This window comes from Cucurbita pepo, chromosome 19, assembly GCF_057944985.1.
Source record: "Cucurbita pepo subsp. pepo isolate OVF chromosome 19, ASM5794498v1, whole genome shotgun sequence".
NCBI lineage: Eukaryota > Viridiplantae > Streptophyta > Magnoliopsida > Cucurbitales > Cucurbitaceae > Cucurbita > Cucurbita pepo.
The window spans coordinates 12,475,256-12,500,007 of NC_141816.1; the positions used below are offsets into that span (position 1 = coordinate 12,475,256).

At 36.9% G+C, this 24,752-nt stretch overlaps 6 protein-coding genes across 15 annotated transcripts; 5 read left to right on the forward strand and 1 right to left on the reverse strand.

Moving 5' to 3' along the window:
* Positions 1-1,932: 1,932 nt before the first annotated feature.
* LOC111781023 (large ribosomal subunit protein uL14mz-like) lies at positions 1,933-3,486 on the forward strand. The gene is made up of 3 exons (XM_087119859.1): positions 1,933-2,073; positions 2,365-2,456; positions 2,747-3,486. Exons 1-3 carry the CDS (start codon positions 2,028-2,030, stop codon positions 3,119-3,121), a joined length of 513 nt encoding a protein of 170 aa, XP_086975985.1. The 5' UTR covers positions 1,933-2,027; the 3' UTR covers positions 3,122-3,486.
* A 2,588-nt stretch (positions 3,487-6,074) lies between these two features.
* LOC147786743 (glutaredoxin-C9-like) lies at positions 6,075-6,593 on the forward strand. The gene has a single exon (XM_087120343.1). It carries the CDS (start codon positions 6,110-6,112, stop codon positions 6,458-6,460), a length of 351 nt encoding a protein of 116 aa, XP_086976469.1. The 5' UTR covers positions 6,075-6,109; the 3' UTR covers positions 6,461-6,593.
* A 990-nt stretch (positions 6,594-7,583) lies between these two features.
* On the forward strand, positions 7,584-11,584 carry LOC111781419 (endoplasmic reticulum oxidoreductin-1). 2 transcript variants are annotated; one of them, XM_023661986.2, is made up of 10 exons: positions 7,584-7,766; positions 7,850-8,095; positions 8,377-8,508; positions 9,324-9,576; positions 9,669-9,779; positions 10,165-10,283; positions 10,366-10,470; positions 10,577-10,776; positions 10,867-10,993; positions 11,204-11,584. In XM_023661986.2, exons 2-10 carry the CDS (start codon positions 7,946-7,948, stop codon positions 11,378-11,380), a joined length of 1,374 nt encoding a protein of 457 aa, XP_023517754.1. In that variant the 5' UTR covers positions 7,584-7,766; positions 7,850-7,945; the 3' UTR covers positions 11,381-11,584. The 2 variants fall into 2 exon arrangements, with proteins under 2 accessions (XP_023517754.1, XP_023517753.1); XM_023661985.2 differs by having other exon boundaries at positions 7,585-8,095.
* Positions 11,585-11,677: 93 nt separating this feature from the next.
* LOC111781421 (uncharacterized) lies at positions 11,678-14,070 on the reverse strand. Its single transcript, XM_023661988.2, has 4 exons — positions 13,710-14,070; positions 13,320-13,432; positions 12,181-12,261; positions 11,678-11,942 (listed from the first exon to the last, which is right to left on the reverse strand). Exons 1-3 carry the CDS (start codon positions 13,804-13,806, stop codon positions 12,181-12,183), a joined length of 291 nt encoding a protein of 96 aa, XP_023517756.1. The 5' UTR covers positions 13,807-14,070; the 3' UTR covers positions 11,678-11,942.
* Positions 14,071-14,665: 595 nt separating this feature from the next.
* Positions 14,666-17,292, forward strand: LOC111781420 (Transducin/WD40 repeat-like superfamily protein). The gene is made up of 3 exons (XM_023661987.2): positions 14,666-15,479; positions 15,662-15,962; positions 17,076-17,292. Exons 1-3 carry the CDS (start codon positions 14,835-14,837, stop codon positions 17,150-17,152), a joined length of 1,023 nt encoding a protein of 340 aa, XP_023517755.1. The 5' UTR covers positions 14,666-14,834; the 3' UTR covers positions 17,153-17,292.
* A 913-nt stretch (positions 17,293-18,205) lies between these two features.
* LOC111781790 (LEM3 (ligand-effect modulator 3) family protein / CDC50 family protein) lies at positions 18,206-24,556 on the forward strand. 9 transcript variants are annotated; one of them, XM_023662489.2, is made up of 10 exons: positions 18,206-18,476; positions 19,156-19,200; positions 19,284-19,383; positions 20,374-20,435; positions 20,538-20,612; positions 21,205-21,321; positions 22,045-22,115; positions 22,278-22,575; positions 23,666-23,952; positions 24,199-24,556. In XM_023662489.2, the coding sequence occupies exons 3-10, from the start codon at positions 19,296-19,298 to the stop codon at positions 24,251-24,253; spliced, it is 1,053 nt and encodes a 350-aa protein (XP_023518257.2). In that variant the 5' UTR covers positions 18,206-18,476; positions 19,156-19,200; positions 19,284-19,295; the 3' UTR covers positions 24,254-24,556. The 9 variants fall into 9 exon arrangements, with proteins under 9 accessions (XP_023518257.2, XP_023518256.2, XP_023518258.2 ...); XM_023662488.2 differs by having other exon boundaries at positions 19,289-19,383; XM_023662490.2 differs by having other exon boundaries at positions 19,156-19,195.
* The last annotated feature ends 196 nt before the right edge of the window (positions 24,557-24,752 follow it).

Genomic DNA, 24,752 nt, shown 5'->3' on the forward strand with positions numbered 1-24,752 from the left:
TTGCATTTAAACCTATTAAACTATACTAGCTTCAATTCATTGGCGTGTAAATATACTCCTAATTAATAAATTTAATTAGCCATTATAATGAAATTTAAAAAAATGTAGAGTATAATTTAAAAATGGAATTTATATATAAAATATGATGTTGTAGTGGCATCGTTCGTAAATTATGAGTCAAAGGAGGGTTTAATTGAGAGGTGTTTTAAAAGTGGTGTTCGTGGAGGAAAAAGATTCGTGTTTATGTTAATTTTTTTTATATTTTTTTAAATACTTGGTGATAGAGGAATTAGATATATAATTAATTAATTAGGAGGATTAATTAATTGAATTTAACGTACTGGTAATTGGGATATTCCATTGCTAATTAGGATATAAACTAAACTGTCCGTACAACCAATAATGTGTCTTGTTGCTTCCCATTTTTGGTAAATATTGCTTAAACCTTGTTATTAGTATTATTGGTAAATATTGCTTCCCATATTTGCTAATATTTAAATTTAAATTATAAAATATGTTTTTATATAATATTATATTATATTATGAGATTTAATAAAACATTTTACACTTTTCAATCAAAATTTATAATATAAAATTTAAACGATCAATTAAAGAAATAATTGTAACTGTCCAAACCCAAACCCACCGCTATTAATAGATATTGTTTGCTTCTACTCGTTACGTATGGTCACGAGCCTTACGGTTTTAAAATGCGTCTATCAATAAGAGATTTTCACACCCTTATAAGGAATGGTTCGTTCCCCTCTCAAACCGACGTGTGATCTCACAATTTGAGAGGGGAACAAATTTTTTATCATAATGGGTCAAAGCGAACAATATCTGCTAGCAGTGGACTTAGGCTGTTACCGTTAAGAATGAGAAATAGAAATAGAATTAGGAAGGTGTGTATTCTCATGATATTGATATCCTTTAAATAGAATACAAGCAAGCAACTAATACCTACTATAAATCAAATTGTAACGGAAAATATAAGCTAATTAAATACTGAGAATAAAATAAAATATACTATAAATCAAATTGTAACGGAAAGAATATTAAGAGATAATATCTAAAATATATTTCATAAATAATATATCTCAACAATTACAAATGGTATCAGAGCCAGACACCAGGTGTGCCAACGAGGATGCTTGCCACCAAGGGAATAAATTGCAAGATCCCAGATCGATTGGAGAAGGGAACGAATCACTCTTTATAAGATTGCGAAAACTTCTCCCTCTCCCCCAACAGACGCGTTTTATATATATATATAATTAAATTGAGGTTAATTATCCGTAAAACGTTGGTAATGATGATTAATAAACAATTAGGTTTAAATAATAAGAATGCGAGGGCGTGTACACGGAAACCAAAAACGAATCACTTGCCGGGTAAAAAGAAGCCGACATTAAAATAATACACCCACAATATTTTATTCTATTTTTTATAATACACCTACTTTTATTTATTTTATTTTAAAAAAAATATATTTAGGCACTCTCCCTTCAAAATCCCCTTTTCTTTACGTACCGCAGCACCATTTGCGTAATTATTTATAATTTTTGGTGCCCAACTGTAATTTAACTTATTCTTATTTTAAGTTTTAACAAAATAATATTCAAATTTAATAATAAAAATAATAATAATTATTATTTTAAAAGAAGCTAAGGAGATAGGTTTGATGTAGATGTTGAGGGTGGTGATTGGTGAATGCTGGTGGGGCCCAGAAGATGGCACGCTCGAGGAAAGGGCACGTGTCGGTGTCGAGAGCGTGTGGGCTCGCTTCTGAATGCCAACATAAAGACCCACTACACGTGTCATGGTCACCCTAACCCTAAGCATAAACCTTTCTTTTTCACACCATTTTTTTAAAGTGGGTTTTGGGTCGTGGCCCATTTAGGATTATGGGTCGTGAGTCAAGCCCAGTCCAAAAACCCTAACGGTAGAAGCTCCCGATTTCTTGTCGCCATCGTTCGTCTTCGTCTTCGTCTCTTTCCCCGCTGTGTTGTGGTGATCGAAGTTCGAATATGGCTGCTGCTTCTTTTGCTTCTTTTGCTTCCAAGTGTTCCCGCGGTATGCGGTTTTCTGAAAGATCTTGGTGTGAATACTGGAATTTCTTTTGTTCTTTGAATTAGAGCTTCCACTTCTAGAGGCTCTGTAATCCGTTCTTTTAAGATCTTTTTGCTTGTGTTGAACTTGATTTTACTTGATTAAGCTTCGGAAATGCTTGTTTTTTTGTTTCTTTTCTTAATTGATTTTTCTCATCATATATATTTGTCTCAATTTAATTTTGTATTTCTGGTTGTTGAGAAACTAATTTTGGCTCATTGTTTCATGTTCAATGTTTCTGAAAAATTAAACTAGTTGGTCGTTCATTATTGGGCGGACTTGGAAACAATTTGTCTGGTTCATTGAGCTCATCAAGTGAGACAGTATGCAGCAGTTTCATTTCGCAGGTCTGCTTCTCTGAATTTCAATCTTCTCATTTGACTTTCAACCCCTAAAAAGAGAATCAATGAAAAGAAAGTTACCTGTAATGTTAACTAGTTTATACTCATATGCATGAGCATAGGCGCTAAGGATAGAATCTCATTGTTCATAAACTGAATTTCTGCTTGCTTATGCACATGTTCATGTTTACTCAGAGGAAAATTAATAATGTGAAGAGAAATTGAAATTTTTGAATAATTGCAAGTGGCATAAAATGCTAAGGAAGCAACCTTGTGTATTTGTTATCCTTGTGCAGCAACAAAGAACATTCATACAGATGAGGACTGTGCTCAAAGTAGTGGATAACTCAGGGGCAAAGAAAGTGATGTGCATACAAGCATTGAAGGGGAAGAAAGGAGCACGACTGGGAGACACAATCGTCGCATCCGTGAAGGAAGCCCATCCAAATGGAAAAGTGAAGAAAGGAAAGGTTGTATATGGAGTGGTTGTTCGAGCTGCAATGCAAAAAGGTCGTTGTGATGGGAGCGAGGTCAAGTTTGATGATAATGCTGTAGTACTTGTTGATAAGCAAGGGCAACCTATTGGGACAAGAGTGTTTGGCCCAGTTCCTCATGAACTCAGGAAGAAAAAACACGTAAAGATTCTTACTTTGGCGGAGCACATTGCTTGAAATCCATAATCAAATTTGGAGCCAAGGCTAGAAGGTTAAGTTTGTTCATAACTTAAAAAATATAACCCGATTGGGATTTAGTGGAAGAACAAAGAGGAATCTGCTAAAACCATCCGATAATAACAAGATTGTTCTTCGCGTTGCAATTCATCAAAGGAAAGTTGTTGATGGTTCGATCTTCCAAATAGAAGCTACCGTTTATATGAGGTTAGATGTTAACAATCTACATTCTCTCCAATGCTTTGATTACTATGACTACCATCTCATTTATTATGTATGGATTAGTTGATAGTTTACTTGGCAGTAGTTTTTGTTCCATTTAGGAAGTTTAAGAATTCTTAATGAAAAATTATCCATTTAAACGAGGATTCTAAGTGGGGTATTAACCATTTAAATGAGGATTCATTGTGGAGAGTCCGACCTCGACGGATTTTTTCGTGAGAATGCTCTAAGAATAACCTCGACGGATCTTTACATGGTTGAAGTAAAGCAAAGGAAGGATGAAAATTATTAGGAAAAAAAGAGTCAAGATTGTAAATAAGACAACTTTAGGGAAGGGAGTCCATTTCACAAATTAGAAAATAGCTATTATTTGTGTATGGAATTGAATGATTCCGCACAAAATTCTCTGTTTTTGGCCGCACCTTAATGAAAACCGCAAACTCCCCAAACCGTCCATGGCCTCAAATCCCGATCGCCCGAGTCAATGCCCTTCCATGGCTGCCTTCAACAAAACCATAGACCATTCACAACCCAAATTCCAATCTCCTTCAGAATCTGAAGCGAAAACAAGGATTTGGGTCCAAATCCTCGAACTCCTTTAATGGCTACAATCCCAAATCTTCCCTATCGACGCCTTTGATTTTGAATCCCACAACAATGGACAGCCCACCACCACCACCACCACCACCAACGCCACCAACAACAACAGAGGCTAATAAGCTTCTGAACGTATCCTCTTTGAAGCTCTCCCGGCACTCCAGCACCAGAGATTCCGACGGCAGCGATGACCTCCGGTACACCAGCCTGAAGGACGTTCTCCTGAACTCACCGTCGTACAGCGGCGTAAATGACTTCAATGAGTTCAGTTCTCCGAACATTTCGATCCGAAATGAGCTGGTGAAAAGGGCGGCGTCGGCATACCTTCAATCGGCGGCGACTTTAGTCAGCCGGAACGAGAGCTGCATCGTGGGATTCTGGGGGAGGCTACGGATCAAACTCGCCGCCCTCCGTTCCCGTTGGTGTAATTTTTTCCATAACATTTTTGGCTTCTTTACTTTTGCTCTAGACTGAAACACCACCACTTTTCGATTCATTTTCGATTCATTTTTTCTCCATATATGTTCTAATTGTCCTTTTTTTTAAATTTATTTATTTTGTGTACAAATTGTATATTATAATTATTATTTCTTCCTATAGTTATTTGATTGTCTGATGTACTGATTAATGGTGATTACTTTGTCAATGATTTGCATGGTAAATTATATATTAAAATTAACAAATAACAAAATAAAAAAACATTAAATTACTAAAAATAATTATATAATTAATTAACATAAATGAATAATTTCCTTATGCAAAAATTAAATCACAATAATATCATAAATTTGAGTCAAGATATAGTTTAATTTTTTTCTAGAAAATGTTTAGAATTTTAAAAACTTAACCCGCTATGGACCTTTTCATGCCCGAGTATCCACTCGATCCTCGCAATATTGGAATGGTCATTACCCCAATTTGATGAAAAAGAGGTAAATTGGGACCATGAAAGACATCTTTCTACTAGCATCATTCAAAAGATCGATGAATTAGCTCGTCTTGATGTGCAATTTAATAACTAAAGCTGTATGAGGTTGTTGTAGACAAAAACAGATAATCTAGAAAAGTCGGAGAAAAGGGTAAACTTCCACAAAAACTCGTATTTAAAAACAATCTCCTTCATTTCAAATTGAATCCAAACCCTCCCTAAACCCTAAATTTTACAAGAACTAGTTACTAGAAGGTCTATTTCTTGTATAAAAAAGAATCCGGGGGAATTAGGAGAAAAAAAAAAAGTGGAGGGGTTAGGTTGCAAATAATATAATATTCCGTTAGAAAGCAAAAAGATTGAAGAAAGAGAGGGCGAAAGAAAGAAAGAAAGCAGAAGCTGACGGCGTCACGATCGTCGGGAAGAACAACTGAACAAGAGAAGAAAAGGACAAGGGACAAACGCTGACCGTCAAACGACGGCGTTTCAGTCGTTCTTTGTCGACTTGTCGGCACCATTTCCCCCCCCCCCTCCTCAGAATCCCCTCCCCTTTTTTGGGTAAAACCTAACGACGTCGTTTTCCAATTTTGAATTTACTTTTATTTATTGAGAAAAACATCAAATTTATAAATTTTAATTTCATTCAATTGTATCATCAACTTAAACAACCAAATAAAATAAAATAAAAATTTGTAGCACAGAGTGTAAGCTTTTGTTTCAAAAATCGTTTAAAATAATATTTTCTCGTGCTCCCACAAATTACGAAACACATATATCATATTTTTTATTATTTTTTTAAATGGTCATTTAAAAAAATTTATAATTTTTATTTTTTTAATATAAACCAATGAATTGGTATTATTAAAAGTTCTTATTTTGTTGCAAATTATTATTTGAAAGAAGATTGTTTTTTTCCTTTCTATTTTAGACATAATTCGTTAATATTTTGAAAAAAGCAAAAAGAAAATCAGTGGGTCCCACAGTCAGATAGAGGCAGTTAAATTTGTATGACGAATCTGTTACAATCGGAGCTTTGACCGCTGACCGCCCTCTCTCATAAACCTCTCGCTTTCCCCTTAATTTTTTTTTAAATAAATAAATTAGAAACCTAAATTTTGGATAATATAGGGACTAAATTTTAATTTATTGAAAGTATAAGTACCAAATTTGTAAAAAGGCAAAAGAAAAAAGCACGACCATAAATAGAACAAAATCAGCCAACTTTGTTTACTTCCTTTCCAATGGAGATGGATCAATCAGGGAAGCCTTACCACCTTGTCCGCCACCTGGCCGACTGCAATGCCGTCGTTGTTTTCAGCATCAGCGGCTGCTGCATGTGCACCGTCGTCAAGCGCCTCCTCTTCGGCCTCGGTGTCGGCCCCACAATCGTCGAGCTCGATCACCTCTCCCATTCCTCCGTCGCCAACGACATCCAGGCCGTTCTCCACCACCTCCTCCCTCACCAGCCCCACCCCATTCCCGCTGTCTTTGTCGGCGGCAAGTTCCTCGGTGGCCTCGAAACTCTCCTGTCGTCCCACATTAATGGCTCCCTTGTCCCTCTCCTCAAACAAGCTGGCGCTCTCTGGCTCTAATCAAACCTTCCCATCTTTCATGTTTAATATAAGTTTAGAATTTGTAATCAACTGCTTGCTATGTTCTTCAACACTTCACCTTACAATATTGTTCGTGTTTTTTTTTTTTAAATAAAAAATGAGTAACATCAAGGTACATACTTTAATCAGTTGAGTTATGCTGAGAAAAAAAATATTATTTTTATGAACCAGGCAATTTTAGACTATTAAATGATATTTAGAGAGCAAATAAGTTTAAGATTTAGCTCCAACAATTTTATAGAGACGGGCTAATTGAATAAGGGTTGTCATTTTAATTCTAAAGAATTTACCTCGAACAAATTTAATTCTTATTTAAATAATAACCCAAGTTACCGCTAGCAAATATTGTCTTATTTGAGTTTCTACTCAAATTTTAAAAAGCTTATGCTAGAGAGATATTTCTCCACATTTAAAATACATGTTTTGTTCCCGGTCTTAATGAAATCTCACAATCCACCAGTTAACGTCCTCGCTGACAAACTGGTGTCTAACTTCGATACCATTAGTAACTGTCCAAGCCCACTGCAAACAAATATTGTACTTTTTGGGTTTTTCATTCCCGGGCTTTTGAGGGAGAGGTTTCTACCCCTGTTTTGTTTCTCTCTCACAGTAAATATGTCTACTCTCCATTAGGCACTCGCCCTTATCTCGATATTCATGAAATTTAACATAGAATTTGGTAGAAATTGAGACGAAAAAGTCATCTCCATCTCTATTTATCCCGTGAAAGGAAATTCAATATTTAAGGTTAAAATGGGAAATTCACATTTATTTATTTATGACGAAGATAAACATGGTACGTTCTTATAAAGTGTACAACATCTGATTGGTTTATAAAAAATAAGAAGAAATTTGATTGGAAGCTGTTCGTTGGCAGCCCAATTAAGGAAATTGAAGAAATTTGGTTGATTTAAAGCCGGATATTGTTCAATTTTTGAAACAGGACTCCTAATTTGTAATAATTATTTGTCAACAACATAAATTTCATTGATTTTTATTTGTTTAATAAATAGGAAGAACAGATGTTAAATAACGTTTAGATAATGAATTTAATTTACCGTTCTTAAGCATTATGAATTAAAAAGAAAAAATGAATGATTTAAAAAATGGAGGAATTCCCATTCCAATCTCTCCACGCTAGAAATAAAACAGAAGAAATTGATCCAAAAACCTCAGTAGGTTTCTTCCATAATTGGAAGATTTTGGACGTTGAGTTGCAGTTTGGGGAGATAATTGAAACCATTTGCAAATCCGTTCGCCCATCGAATTTTTCCACACGTTTTTGGTTGCTTTTTCAGTCTTTAAATTCAATTTCTTGGCAGCTGATTGAACAATTGTTCATTGACCAATTTTCGTTTCTTCTTCAAGTCTTCACGCATCGCCGACTTGATCTTTCTTCGTCTTTCCCCCTCGAGTTTTTGGCCGCCGGAGACGGGATCTCTTTGAGGAGAATCGCCGGAAGTTATGGTTGGTGCAAACGGTCCGAGATACCGATGGGGTTTGATGATAGGAGGTGCTTTCATCGCTATTTTGCTTGCTGTGGCTATGACTTCTCGGACGGCTCCTATGATTTCGCTCTTTGGCCGCACTAATAAGCCCTGCCATTGTTCTAATGTACGTTTTCTGAACCTTAACTCTTTCTCTCTGGTTATGCTTGATTGATGAGAAACTTGGAGATTAAGGCACCTACATTGTTTACTTCTCGTTTAAGCTTAGCACTTCACTACATTTTTCGTGTCTTCTTTGGGCTGCTGAATTTGAGATGAGCTAATGAGGATAATTTAGAAGTTTGGTTTGGTTGATTCTTCATGCAAGCTTAAGTTTCTGTGCTTGGAATTCTGGAATTGATAGCTTTAAGATTTCATCCATTTAATTTTTTGGTTCTAAATGCACAGGATACCCCCAAATACAGCGGTATGGTGGAGGATTGTTGTTGTGATTATGAGACTGTAGATCGATTAAACGAGGAAGTGTTATATCCTTCCCTTCAAGAGCTTGTTAAAACTCCATTCTTTCGCTATTTCAAGGTTTGTTTGAATTTAATTGGCTGATTTTGATGAACTAATGCTATACCATATCTTGTTGTATTTTGATCTAAACGTCAATTTGAGATAAACCCTTCTGTGTTACTTCACGAAATAAAAGCTTTCTTGGTTAGAAGCAGTTTTATATGTTCTTGAGGCTAAGGGTTTAGTTTGGATTAGAATGGAATAAGTTTGGTTGTCGCATAAATGCTCTAGTTTTAAGGTGAGAGATTGTGGAATAAGGCTCCTTTTGGCTGTGATTCCAAGAACTTGTCAAGAAACGAGAAAATGCATATGTAGGAAGAGGTTTCTACACTTTTATAAAGAATGCTTCGTTCTCCTCCCAACCGATGTGGGATCTCACAATCCACCCCCTTTAGAACCTAGCGTACTCGTTGGTACTTGTTCCATTCTCCAATCGATGTGAGACCCCCCAATCCACCCCCTTAGGGACCCAATGTACTTGCTGGCACATTGCCTCGTGTCCACCCTCTTTGGGCTTAACCTCCTCGCTGGCACATTGCTCGGTGTCTGGCTCTGATACTATTTGTAATGGCCGAAGCCCACGTTAGCAGATATTATCCTATTCGGGATTTCCCTCAAGGTTTTTAAAACGCGTTTGCTAGGGAGAGGTTTACACATCCTTATAAGGAATGCTTCGTTCTCCTCTCCAACTGATATGAGATCTCATAATGATACTTACCTTGCTCTGTCCGATCCATTCACATTGTATATCGTAGTATACTCCTATTATTTGTTGTTTTATGCACATCTAGCTTCCTGATATGCCTATTGCCTATGTGTTCTCACATTCACAGGTTAAGTTGTGGTGTGATTGTCCCTTCTGGCCTGACGATGGTATGTGCCGATTGCGAGATTGTAGTGTTTGTGAATGCCCAGATAATGAGTTCCCTGAGTCGTTTAAGAAGCCTCACATCCTTTCATCCGAGGCCTTGGTTTGTCAAGAGGGAAAGCCACAAGCTACTGTCGATCGTACATTAGATCGTAAAGCTTTCAAAGGTTGGACTGAGATAGACAACCCCTGGACCAATGATGACGAGACTGATAACGGTGTGTTATATTAAATACAACACTTCGGTGCGAACATCGGCTATTCTGTTGTCTGGTCTCTTATTTGATTTCAATTGCTTTATTTCTACCAGGTGAGATGACATATGTAAATCTTCAATTGAACCCCGAACGCTACACTGGATACACTGGTCCATCTGCTAAAAGGATTTGGGATTCTGTCTATTCAGAGAACTGCCCGAAACGTAACGTCTCTCGCTCTCTTTTCTTCATTAAAGTATCATTTTTTCTGGTCACCAATTAGAACTACTGTAGCTCATTCTCAAGAATTGTTGATTGAATGTATACTTATTTTTCCTATAGTCCACTTTGCATTCCTCCCTGTTTCAAATTTCTGCTTCTGTACTTCGTTCATTTGATATTTAGTGATGATTTTGTGGTTAAAGATCTTTATAAGGACTTTTCTCAATGGAGTTATATGGATGTGTATCATTTTAATTCATGGTCTTTATCTTGAAGGATAAAATGTAGGAGTTCATGGCATGATGTAGGCAAATAATGAACATCTCCTTTCTTTCATATATCATGTCCTTATTCTTGAACATATTTTTCTTTGTTTTCTTTTTCCAGATCCATCAGAAGAGTTGTGCCAAGAGCAAAGAATATTATACAAACTGATATCTGGTCTACATTCCTCTATTTCAGTCCATATAGCTGCCGATTATTTAATTGACGAGACCAAAAATTCGGTACAGCTTCTCATTTATCGATTTTCGCAATTGCTGTGGCTATAGTTTCCAGTAATTTGAAGTATTTTTCTTTTCTTTACAGTGGGGTAAAAATCCTACTTTGCTGTATGACCGTGTCCTACAATATCCCGATCGTGTCAGAAACTTGTACTTCACATACCTCTTCGTTCTTCGAGCTGTGACGAAAGTGAGTAGGAACCCTGATTCAAAAAGGATTGTACGTAGTTATATCAGGTAGCGCTTGTGTTTATGGTGCTGTAATTTTAACAAATCCACTGTTGGTTGCATTCTAGGCCACAGAGTACTTGGAGCATGCTGAATATGATACCGGTAATTTGAACGAAGATCTGAAGACACAGTCCTTGATGAAACAGCTTCTTTTCAATTCAAAATTACAAGCTACTTGCCCACTTCCATTTGATGAAGCCAAGTTATGGAAAGGTCAACAAGGACCAGAAGTGCAGCAGATACAAAAGCAATTCAGAAACATCAGGTCATTCTTTTTCGCCACACCCTCTTCTTTCCTTTGATTCTTTGATGAAATGTTATGCAAGTAGTAACTCTCTTTTTCTATGTCATGCAGTGCACTGATGGATTGCGTTGGATGCGAGAAATGTCGGCTTTGGGGAAAGCTTCAGGTTCTTGGTCTGGGTACTGCCTTGAAGATCCTCTTCTCTGCTGATGATCATCAAGAACACATGGGTCTGGATGTAAGTAATTTTGCTTCTTCATGTCCAAATACTCTTTTTAAGCACTTCAAATGCATATTTGAATCTATCTCGAGTAGGTCTTTTGAATTTCTCGATGAACCATAATCATACTTGTCCAGCTTGTGCTAGAGTAATGGTAAAATTGCTGCATGACATTGAATAATTGGATATCGTTACAGAACTTATTTATTTCATTTCCTTGGGTTACAGTTGCAAAGAAACGAAGTAATCGCCCTGATGAACCTACTCAATCGGCTATCAGAATCTGTCAAATTCGTTCACGAAGTCAGACCATCAGTTGAAACTAAAATGGAAGGACAGATTGTTTCTCCTCCCACAGAAGGTTGTCCACTTCATAGAATGTGGGCATCCATATTCAATAGCTAGCCTAAACTTGTTATAGGTTTAAACCTTGTATCCGAGAAAACTGTTAAAAAAATTCACATCTTAACAAAGTATGTACCTTACGGCCACTGATGTCTTAAGCAGCAATAGTTTCTTGTGACCCTTACAAGTTTGGTAACGTCATTATAGATACAATTGTTGTAAACAGATTTTGAATAATGTAAGTTCATAACCCTTCACATAGAATGATCGCCCTTCACGTTTTTCACTTAAATTAGGGAATAGCTTCTACTTCTGGTGAGAATTTCACTCGCTGATCTCGATTGATTTTGTGGCATGGATTCAGCCAAACAAAAAAGGGGAAACGAAGCTTATAATTCAAAGGTTGTGAACAAAGACACTCTGTTGGCAAATGAGTATACAAAGCACACAAATATTTCATATACATCATTGTTTTCATAACTGAGTGTACAGATTGTTGGCTCCATGGAGCATCAGACTATCAATACTTAGACCATCATCTTTGTGCCATGAGTTTCCTTTGCAGAACGGATGAATCATCAGATGGCGAAGTCGGGTAAGCAGTATCGAATGTATTTATTACCTGCAGATAAAACAATGATAGCCTGTAATGGTAGAAGGGTAACGGAATTGCTAACTCAAGAAATATGTTCTTCTGATTTCAGAGAAGCTGTTTGTTGAATGCATCAAGAATGTTATAACATCTAACATTACTAAGTAGCATTCATCATGAGTTTGTTTGGCAGTCACAATAGTCTCATAAAAGCTTAGTAGATGGATGATCTAAGCAAATCCTAGTATGTTAAGTCATATATTAATACCTAGCGGGCTTTCTTCTGACGTTTGCTAGGCTTCATTGTCTCCTTTCTTGGATCCTCAGGTACTTTTAATTCAATATATGGCTGCAAACATATCAAGACACAATGAGTAAGTAAAAAATATTCAAACTTAAATCATTGGATTTCTAATATGCGAGTCTCTCCGACCTGGAATATCATTACCGTCGTAAAAATGGCATTTATGATTAATTCGGATAGGCCAGCTATACAAGTTCGGTAACATCCCAAGCCCACCGCTAGCAAGTATTGTCCTCTTTGAGTTTTCTCTTGAGGGCTTCCCCTCAAGGTTTTTAAAGGGAGAGGTTTCCACACCCTTATAAAAAATGTTTCGTTCTCCTCCCCAACCCATGTGTCACAAGTTTCTTGATCGCTTATAATCCTACATATAACTGCTTATACTCCTTATAGCCTTGTGGGAAGCACAGATGAACAATTGAAGGCAAATCAGGAACCCCATGAAAGTCTATAGGCACATTGAAAGAAATCAAAGTTTATCATGAATGTGTAATCGTGGCTTTGAAACTTGGCTGGCCTGGAAGGAAACCAGAAGGGCACACCGGAAGAGACCATGTGATATGATAGAATAGGCTGAAAACAAATTAAAAACTCAAACGGTAACCGCCTAAGTCCATTACTAGTAGATATTGTCTTCTTTGGACTTTGCCTTTCGAGTTTTCCCACAAGGTTTTTAAAGCGCATATGCTAGGGAAAGGTTTCCACACCCTTATAAGCAATGCTTAATTCACCTCTCCAACCAATGTGAGATCTCACAACCCACCCCCTTAGGGGCCAGCGTACTTGCTAACACACCGTCCAGTGTCTAACTCTAATATCATTTGTAACAGCTCAAACCCACCGCTAACAATTATTGTCCTCTTTGGGCTTCCCAAGGTTTTTAAAACGTGTATGTGAGGGAGACATTTACACACCCTTATAAAGAATGTTTCGTTACCCTCTCTCTAGTCGATATGGAATCTCACACACATTATCAGTTATGGCAGAAATCTCCAGTTCAAACATTCGGTCCATAAAAAATGAACGGAGATCAGTGGTTCACTAATATAGTTGAAACATCTTGATTAAACCTCTGAAGAAAAAAAATATAAGGGTGGATTTCAAACCTCGTCCCACTTTCTTTGAAGCTCAAGAAGCTCTTGGCAGTACAGAAGACACTCAGCGTGATATGCTGCAGCTAGCTCTTTTACCAAGGCTTTCCGTTTGATGATACCAATCACTTCAAAAGGAAGAAAAACAACAATCAGAAGACAACTCAAGCACAAGATCAAAAACAAGAAGGGAGCTAATTCGTCCAATCCCATACATGACAGATAAGATCAGATATCAATTGCTTAAAAGAAATAGGAAAAAGGTAAAAGGTTCTCGAGAGTAGAAACCCCATTACATGACAGATAAGATCAGAACCACCTACCCTTAATAAATCCCTAAAACGACATTCAACACCAAAGGAAAAAAAAAAAAAAAAAACCCTAAGTTGGATAAAGGAATGTTACTTCGACTGGGATCAAAGGGAGGCGGGGGCGGCAGTGGCGGAGGAGCAGAAGAATCGGCTTCGAGGGGAGGTTGAGATTGCGATTCGTCGTCAGCCATTGATGCGTTCCGATTGCAGAAATGAAGCGGGAGAAGGCAGAGGGTATTAAAGAGGTGAATCTCTGGAGTGGGTCTTCGTATTGGGACGTGGTCTGCCAGAATTGGAATATGGTTCTTCGGTACAGTGCCCGGGAAGAGTGAATCGGGCTGTCAATGGCATCGCTTCCGCTATTTGTTTGCTTCGCCACACCACTGTGACGCCCACTGTCCCCAAAACTACTCTCTCTCTCTCTCTCTGTTCCCAGAAGATCAAACAAAATCCCTGCGGAAAGCTTCAATCTTTGATTCTTCAGTTTTCACTCTCTTGTTCTATCCAATTTTCTATTCCCATTTTTTCACGGGTATTTTATCTTTTTAAAATAAATTTATTTTCTATAAATATAGAATTTACTGAAATTAACTATTTTTTATTTGTTAAATTAATAAAAATACTTTTGTTTTAAAAGATATCTTTATAAATTTTAATAATATTTCTAAACTTTAAAAAAAAAAAAAACTGTAAATAATATTTCAAAAATACTTTTAAATTTTCACCCGAGTTTAAAAATATCTCTTAATTTTTAAAAGATTTAAAAATTTTGCTTGAGTGTTAACAATTATTATTTTTATTAATTTAATTTAATTTAATTTTTATTTTTATTAAATTGATCATAAAAATGGGTTCGTTTTTGAGGTAAAATCGATTTTTTTTTTTACGAAAAAAAGAAAAAGAAAAAAGATTTAATATTCAAGAGATAAAATTGTTTGGAAAAGGAAAAAATTGATTTTTTCCCTTAAAATTTTATTTTGGAAAAAGAAAATAAATCATAAAAAAGAGCCCTGACTTAATTTCATAATAATAATAATAATATATTTGTGTCAAGGCGCGGAGACTGCAGAAAGCGGCGCGCATCCTAAAACCCTAGCGAAACCCCGCAAAATTTCTCTTAAACGAAGGTTTGTACAAGTCAGGCCAATCTCCGACACCTTGCTGCCGGAGACCGCTTCCTTCCGCCTCCGCCTCCGCCTCCGCCTCCGCATCCGCCTCCATGAGTCTCATAGCAGGCTCGTATGAAAGATTCATTTGGGGGTTCAAGCTTAAACCGTCCGAACCCCAAACTCTGTCCCTCACCCCTCTATTCTCCTACCCTTCTCATCTCTCCGCCATCAAAACCCTCGCCGCCGCTGGTCCTGTCGCTGCTTCCGGTGGCGCTGATGATACTATCCACCTCTATGACCTTTCCTCCGCTTCCTCTCTTGGATCGCTTCACGACCACTCTGCATCTCTAACTGCTCTTTCGTTCTACACCCCTCCCAACCTATCGTTTCCTCGTAACCTCGTGTCTGCTGCTGCAGATGGATCCGTATGTATCTACGACGCCGACCCTTTTGTCCACCTTAAGACTGTGTTGCCTCACAGGAAGGCTATTAACGATCTTTCTATCCACCCCTCTGGAAAGCTCGCGTTGACAGTGGGTCATGATGAGTGCTTGGCCATGATAAATTTGGTTCGTGGAAAGAGGAGTTTCTATTGCAGGTTGGGCAAAGAGGCCAGCTTGGTGAATTTTGATGTTGGTGGGGATAAGTTTTTTATGGTTATGGAGGAGAAGGTATCGGTGCATGAGGCAGAGGATGCACGGTTGCTGTGCGAATTCGAGAACAAGAAGCGGGTTCTTTGTGCTACGCCTTGCGAGGTCAGTCTCTCTCATTAATGTTTTGCTTTGGATCGTATTTGATGTTTGTTACTGAACACTGTGTTCCATACTTGTGTAATAGAACTGATTCAGAGATTATAAATTGTTCAACGCTTTTTTAGTTCCTAAGTTTACAAAAGGTTTGTCTACCTTGTGTTGAATTGTTCTTGAAACTTCGACAGAATGGCATTCTGCTTACCGGTGGAGAGGACCGTTGTGTTACGGCGTGGGATGTAAAAAGTGGGAAGGTAGCATATTCTATAGAAGAAGCGCATGCTGCCCGTGTGAAAGGGATTGTTGTACTCACGAAGAATTCCTCTGGCGCTTTCTCTGATGATGATCCACACATAGTTGCATCTGCATCATCAGATGGAGTTATACGTGTTTGGGATGTTCGAATGGCCATTAAGGACAAGCCAAATCCACTAGCTGAGGCAAATACAAAATCAAGGCTGACTTGTCTTGCAGGATCGGCTCTTAAATGTTAGATTTCTTTTCTTTTCTCTTTATGTTGCTTTACATGTTTTTATATGATGCATTTTCATCACTTGCCTGACTATATTGCCGTTTGAAATTTGTGAGGTCCCACATCGGTTGGAGAGGGGAACAAAGCATTCCTTATAAAAGTGTGGAAACCTCTCCCAAACAGATGTGTTTTAAAACCTTGAGTGGAAGCTTAGAAGTGAAAGCCCAAAGAGGACAATATCGGATAGTGGTGGGCTTGAGTTGTTACAAATGGTATCAAGCTAGTCACTAGGCAGTGTGCCAGCGGAGTTGGGCCTCAAGGGGGGTGGATTGTGAGATCCCACATCGGGGGAGAGGAGAACGAATTATTCCTTATAAGGGTGTGGAAACCTCTCTTAAGACGTGTTTTAAAACCTTGAGGGAAAACTCAGAAGGGAAAGCCCAAAGAGAACAAATTTGTTAGCGGTGGGCTTAGGCTGTTACAAATGGTATCAGAGCCAATCATTGAGCGGTGTATCAGCGAGGACGTTGGGCCTCAAGGGGGTGGATTGTGAGATCCCACATCGGTTGGAGAGGAAAACAAAGCATTCCTTATAAGGGTGTAGAAACCTCTCCTAACAGACGCCTTTAAAACCTTGAGGGGAAGCTCAGAAGTAAAAGCCCAATAAGACAATATCTATGTGTTTGGGCTGTTGATCTCCTATGTTGTCTTCATGTGATTGTTTTTTTTTTTGGAACAAAATCTTCACTCGCCTTAACTACTTTTCACTGGATAATAACAGCTCAGCTTGATTTGTAAAATGTTTTCCTATGATTGTTGTTGCTAAATACTCATTACATGTCATCTGCTGGGACTAAAAGAAGTTAATATGATGGTTGTCTTTTATGTATTTACCCATAGAGGGAGGGTCTTATGACTAAATGCGTTTGATCACATTGAGTTATTTTCATGTTGGGATGGGAGTTGTAAGAAAATCCAATAATAACTTTGCATGAAACAGAGTATGCCCGATGCCTCCTATTGTTTCCTGCAGTTAATTCTTTTTATCGTTTATCTTGCTTAAACCTCGTCAGATTCTATGAAGTAATATAGCAAAAGTTTAATTTGATCTGTTTCCTGGTGTTGATCAGCCCTTAGGCGACCACAGCTTGGGAAGAACATTGAAGGAGAACCAAAGGCCACTGACAACAATGAGTCGGCTGAGTAAAGAAAGAAATTGGTATTAATTAGTTGGTGGGTTATGTGAAATCTGTAGTGGAGGATTGTTCTTCATTCCTGCTATGTTAAGTTTTGACACGAAAGCAAGTGCTTATATTGATTCACATGAGAAAGTATCATTTCATTTAATCTTTCTAGCATTCACTATTGAATACTCTTTTTTGATAACTTACTCCGGGTTGGCCATGGTTATTACAAATTGCCGACATCATAGCATATGCGTTGAGTTCTATTGGGGAGCTATGATATCATTTGTAACCGCTCAAGTTCGCCGCCAGTCAATATTGTTCTCTTATGGATCTTCTCTTCTCTAGTGACCTTAAACAGGACTTGATACTGTTTTTTTCTTCTATTCATCAAATTCTTGGGTCAGCTCTCTCGAGGTCAAGGTTGGGCAAGGTGGGCTTTTGTCCAACGACATACTCGCTATTACTTGAAAAACATCTTCCCTCATCCTCCTCATATGATATTTTGGATGAGTCTTTGCCAAGAACATGAAGCAAATCTTTTATCTTGTACCTTGTTCCTCAATCTTGCAGAGTTTGTTGGTATAATACTCTTGTCCCTCAATAGATAATACCAACTCTTGATACACAAATTCGGACAAAAGAAGCACACGTAATTTGCATATGATTCAACATCTTATCTTTACGTAATTTGATGCTTAAGTTGGAGACAAGTGTAGTGCACAATAACATCCCGTGCTAAGGCAGGGTACCTGAGCCTCTTAGCCCAACAACCACGTGCTAAGGCAGGGTACCTGAGCCTCTTAGCCCAACAACCACTTGCTTCCAACCTTGTCTCGAGTTTTGTATGAGTTTTTGTTTGACCTTTGACTTTTCAATAGATTTGATCCAAATATTCAAGATCACCTTATTTCATAACTTCATATTTTTATATTATTATTTGAGGAATGAAAGACTGAAATCAATCCTCTTAAGTTTACTTAGTCCTCTTAATTAATCATATTATAATTTATAAATCTGTTTAATAAATTTAAGATGGTGTTACTTTATTAATGGGTCTCAATATATTACATCATCTCACGAACATATTCCACGAAAAAAGCGAATTGGAGATCGAGAAAATGGAGAAAATGGTGGGAGCAGAATATCTAACACCACCGCACGAGCACCGCTTTCTCCATCGCTACTTCTCGTTCGAAAACCCAAGATTTCAGTACTGATTTCACCTTCTCTTTGCCCAATCAACCCCTTCTCGACGCATTACAATGATGAATTGAGTGCTCTGTAATCCGTGTATATCCAATTATTCTTCCTTTCAGCTCCGTCTCTCCTGTTCGACATCTCCAGGTTACTGTTTTATTTTTCTAATCACGATAATCAGCTGTGCTTCGATCCTCTCAGAATTAAATAGAATTATCTTTTGATGTATATTTATGGTACCTTTATCCATTTCAATTTCCCGTTTCTTGTGTATACTGTACTCGGAATGATATAGCGATGGAAGAGAGCAATTAGGGGATTTTAGCACCTTCTATGTGTGTGTGTGTGTGTGTAGTCATATCATCGCGCTAGCCATATTCGAGAGACTTCAGTTAATTTGGGTACGTTTGTATTCGGGTGAAAACTACGAATATAGAGAAGGTTAGAACTTGTATTATAGGTAATGAGTGCTCTTCAGTTCGCTTAGCGATATGGTTCGTATTTTGTTGGGTTTTATATATTTAAAATCTCTCTGTCCTGTAGTTGGATTCCAAAGGCAAAGAAATCCGGAGGCAATACATATTTTTTAAAGAACCACTATTTTCCGATTTAAACCACAATTTATGCAAAGCTATGCATGCACACATATACATATATGCTTATTTATTGTTGTCTTAATGTAATAATAAACATGTATTCTGTTTATACGTTTCTGCTTTCACCCTCCCTGGGAGGTGAAACACCAATTCATCAACCATTTTCAAGCATGCTTGGCCAAAAAAATTTCTTTTTAAAGAAGACTTGAATTGAATTTTCTGTGTGGCAGGACCTCAGTAGCTGATACAAAATTCTAATACTGCCTTCTGGTGAGGTAGCTTTGAAATTCAAAGGCAAACGAAAGCTTGGCAAGTGCAAGTTCCCGGACCTTTGTTTTCTGATTCGTCCCATTTATAGTTCAGGAAAACTATGGATTTGGATGGAAGCAGCAGTTTAGTGGTCCCTGAAGGATCTGGATCAATTCCAGCCGGACATGTACAAGCAAGGAGACATACAGGTAACTTCTATGGTAAAAAATGAAATAAGTAGTGGTCTTTTCAGATCCAATTCTTGGACATAATAGTAAAATCCTTGGTAAATAAGTGGTCACGGATTGAGAACACTTCAACAACTATTTACCTGGGATAATAAATATCCAGTGAGTTTTTTGGCATAGTAATTTTTGAGGCTTTGGTTGCACTTTAATTTTCAACTTTGAAATCTACTGGTTTAGTTGACAAGAAGGGTATGTAATGTAATTTTTAGGATCGATTGATTTTCTGGTTTCTAAAAGCTACTTGGTAAGTGTAGAATGAAGGCATCTCTTTTGTCATTTGATTAAGAGATATCCTGCGTGTTCCTTTGGTTAATGATGAGGGACCGCTGTACCGTTTTTTTCTGCTAACCTTTAGATGGAAATTGTAGACTTCAAAAGAGAAGGTTTACTATTAAAGGAAGTTGCCAGTCCCCACATACAAAGGAAAGCGTCGTAGTATTTGTAATTGTGGTTATATCAATGATACTAGCCTTCTCGCTGATAAAAGTAGCATTCATATTTTTGTTTGATGTTTTTCTAATTTTCAGTGGAAGTTCAGACATTTTTGGGGTGTTTGATTAAATTTTAAATGGGTTTCAAAGATAAAGTGAAGTGGGTAGAAATATATGTTGATATAGGACTATAAACGAAGAAAAATGTGAAGTAGCAGTGGGGACACTTTGGGATAATAGTACAAGAACAGTAAGTCTAGTATGCTCAACGAGAGCCTGGGTTATAAAAGATGTAACTTCCACATTTCCGTCATCCAAGCCACATAATGGGGGTACTTCAAAGTTCTGATGGGTTAATAATCAGTGAAGTAAGTTGGGCAGGCAGTTTATAGATGGGTTAGCTGCTTTTATCATATCTGAAAACCATTATTTCCCCCCCTCCTTTTTTATACTTTTAATCAAAGTATTCTCTCTTGATGTTATTCTTGAAACACCGTGTGAATTGCTACATTAAATGCAGCTTATTATCATTTTACACAACAGAGCCTCCCAGCTTGTAAGCCTGTGTTGACACCTACATGGGTGAGTTTTTGAATGCTGCCCGACTTGACACGTAAATCTTTTGTAATTTTTCACTATGCATCAATTATTATGGACCTTAAATGTTGATTATGTCTTCTGCAGGTTATTACTGTTTTCCTATTAATGGGAGTTCTTTTCATTCCTGTTGGGCTTGTTGTCCTTCATACTTCCCGCAGTGTAAGTGTTCTGTATAGATCTTGAATACTAATCTTCAACTTTATAATTAACACATCTGTGTACAGTAAAATGGAAACTTGCCTAGAAACCCATGGAGCATCTGTTGGTGGTGCGATGTGGGGATAGGGGAACAATACAAGCCTACAACTAAAAATGCTTTAAATGAAGTACTTACTAATGTTCTAAAGGTGCTTATGCAATAAATGCTTCATTTAACAAGTTTTTTAAAATGCATGCCAAATGCACACCTGGTAGTCTCTCGGTGTATTTGTAGAGGTGTTAGTTCCCAAAAGGGCAAAGTATTAAAGAGTATTATTAATTTTACATATTGATTAACTTCTTCCCTTCATATATTTGCTCGAGATATCTACCTTTGAACTGTAATATTTTATATAGTTCTACTAACAACCACTTATTAAATTGTTTTTAATGTTTAATTTATTGACTGGCTTGTTTGTGTATTGCTTGATTTATGTTTTATATAAATAAAGCTAAACAATTTATGGATATCAAAAGAAAATTTGTGTATTTTTTCAAAAGCATTTAATATATAAGATATGTGCTGTAATGATAGTTAAAAATGGTCGTGCAGGTTGCTGAAATTGTATACAGATATGATGCTGAATGTGTACCCCTTTCATATAAAAATAATATGGTGGCATATATCAAAGATAGTTCATCTCCTAAACTTTGTTCTGCGACCTTAAAGGTATGCTTATTTTCTGTGCTTGGCACACTTATATTCAGAATCTCCTTTGATCATCGTTCCATTCAATATATTTTTTGTGCGTCAACAGTAGATATAGAAGATACAAGCTGATCTGGTGTTTAATGTATTACACTCTTAAACTTTGCTATCTTTGTCCTATATTACTATTTATGTCCATTACTATGCAGTGCCTAACGCTGCTAGAGCCTTTAAAAAAAATGAGATGAAGCTCTTTTGAGTGCACCATCATCAAAGCCTTTATGGATTGAGAGGAACCAAAGGCTTTTTATTGAAAAAGAACAGGATTATGATGGGATTTTTTAAAATACTGTCTACCTAGCTCTCTCTGCTTCTGGCTGTAAATTCTCACTATTTTTTCAATCTCATAGTTATGCTATTCTTTTGTCCAATTACAGTTTTTTTTTTTTTTTTTTTTTTTTTTTTTTTTTTTTTTTTTTGTAACTCGAGCTCCTTTGGATTGGTTTCCATTTCTTTTGTAAATTTCACTCATCAATGAACTTGTTTCTCATCAAAAGAATATACCACTAGTGTCTAACACATGTATGGTGTGCTAACAAGTATCCAACAAAGTGTTGGAGTGTCCTACCATGTCGGACACAAAGATGTTTCCCAAACTGAAGCATCAGTGCTTCCAAGCCTCCAACTCTACTTCTGCCCTATGTTATGTTTTTTGCAATTCATCTTATTCTAATACTTTTATAGGTCAACAGAACTATGAAAGCTCCAATTTATATCTACTATCAACTAGATAACTACTATCAAAACCACCGAAGGTAAGAACCTTCTGTTCTATGTAAGGATGCTTGATTTTATATCAATTTACCTCATTTCATTAAGTATTATTTCACCCGTATCATCTGCAGTCTGAAATATTGGCTATGTCTGAATGTTCACTGCCCTCAGGCACTTAATCTTGTACTATACCTAAATTTCAGGTATGTCAAAAGTAGAAGTGATAAGCAGCTCTTACATGGACTGGCCTACAACGATACAAGTTCCTGCAAACCAATACAGTCGCATAATGGTCTTCCAATTGTTCCTTGCGGGTTGATAGCATGGAGTTTGTTCAATGACACATATACGTTTGCCCTTGGGAGTTCTGAATTGAAGGTGAACAGGAAGAACATTGCATGGAAAAGTGACCGTGAGCATAAGTTTGGAAAGCATGTATATCCTTTCAACTTCCAAAATGGAACCTTAATTGGTGGAGGAAATCTAGATCCAAATATTCCTGTAAGTACTACAAGTATACCCAGTATCAAATGGCCCGTACATATTACTTCTTTGTTATATTAGAATCATTTAGTATTTTGATACGACTAAGGGGCTTATTGTGGTTGTCTGAAAGAATTTGGGTTTGGGGCTCAAAGTCAGGGCGAGATAGTTTTTTTCTTTTTTTTTAAAAGAAAAAAGGAGACGGAAGTTTTCATTGAAAAGATGAAAAGTGAATGTTGTTCAAGAGATACAAAATCTCGAGAGGAATAAAAACTATCAGCAAATTTTTGAAGAGCTCCAAGGCAAGCTTTAAAATTTAAAACTTCTCAACTTTCTTTGCCATCTTTAGATGTATCATGAAATTATAGACTTTCTTTCCATCCCAACTTCCCATGCAGTTCATATGATAGCTTTTGTCCCTAAGGACCTCAGCTTTCCTTTCGAACAGATGATTTGCAAGAAGCTACTTGGAAAATGTAGACACTTACTGCCGGAAAACACCAAACTAAATTTTGAAATAGGAACAGTGTAGAAATATTTGGCTCTGAGTTTCCTCATCTTGTATCCGTAAGCAGCAAATTTTTAGGCAGGAGCCAACTAAGAGTGTCTTCTTTTGGATAATATTACCTGCACATATTTCTCCCAGATTTAAGTTAAGAATCAAAGTGTACCCTGACTTTTCCAAGAGGTTATCAAGCGAGGCTTTTTCTGTAATATGAATTCAGAATGAAGACAGTAGGTTCATCCGTGATTGTAGACTTTCAGACTGATTTATAGTCTAGTGAGGAATACCAGGGTGAACGTGGTAGGCTTTTTCTAGCATCCATTTATAATCTCATGATGTGAACTGTGAAATGAAGTAGGACTAAGATATAAGCTCGGGTGTGGATCTTCGTATGTATTACGATTTTAATTGAATTAGTAGAGACTCGTAGGGGCTTCTTGATATATATAAATATACACATTCATGTGGATTAATCAAGCTGGTGGTTAAATACTCAGTTCCATTGGTTTCTTATTCCATTTGAAATGAACTGGTTGTGACAAAAAAAAAAAAGGCTTATACTGCTCCTTTCTTTTGTGTTGCTGGTCTTGTTTCATATGCTAGTTGAGTGATCATGAAGATCTAATTGTCTGGATGCGCGCTGCTGCTCTTCCAAGCTTTAGAAAGTTATATGGTAGAATTGAAGAAGATTTGCATGCTGATGATGTTCTAGATATCAAGATAATGAACAACTACAATAGTTACAGCTTTGGTGGTAGAAAGAAGCTTGTCATTTCAACATCAAGCTGGTTGGGGGGAAGAAATGATTTCCTTGGAGTTGCCTACATTTTTGTGGGATCTTCTTCGCTCTTGATTTCTATTTTCTTCACATTGTTACACATGAAATCGAGGTAATATTCCAAAGCGTTATCCACTCTTTCGGTGATATTTCACCTACATCTTTGTTGACCCGCATTATACCTAGTCACTGGTCTTATTAAATTTTCACGCTGAAGTAAGATTTAAAATGACTACTCTAGTCTCTACTATCCTGTTTATGCTTAAAGAACTTATGGTCTTTTGCTTTGCTTTAGACTACTGGAGGGGATCTAACTTATATTTGGTCCTTTATTCTTCTTTCTTGCCTTTTTTGGCAGGCCCTATGGTGAAACAAACTATTCAACTTGGAATAAAAGAAGCAGTTCTAGTTAATGGTTTTTATTGGTTCGAGTTAAGGAACTAGAGCAGGTGGTTTCCATAGAATCGAGCACACGTTTTGTTCTTATGGGGTGTAAGTTACAAAGAAAGAATGATTTAGGTATACTTGTTTGAGCATGACTGTTCATTAGCCTGTTATCTTTTCATTTCAATCCTGGATAAACAAACATTTCAATATTGCCAGGGTTGAATGTGGGAACCATTTTTCTTTGTAAATTTGTTTGTACTAGCTCAATCTATAAACAGAACTTCAGAAGTATTAAATGGACATTTCTAACATGATATTTTGTAGTGGAATTCCAAAATTCCAATTTTATGATTTAAATCTACAAAGACTCAAAATAACATCACAATATTCAAAACAATTTTAAATTTGAAAAGAGAAACAGAACGCAAATGATTAACAATAGGTCTTTTAACAATTGTCTCGATGCCTCCAGAAGCTTCAAGCTTCTAATGTTTTTTTCTCTTGCTCAATTTGCTTCATGAATTA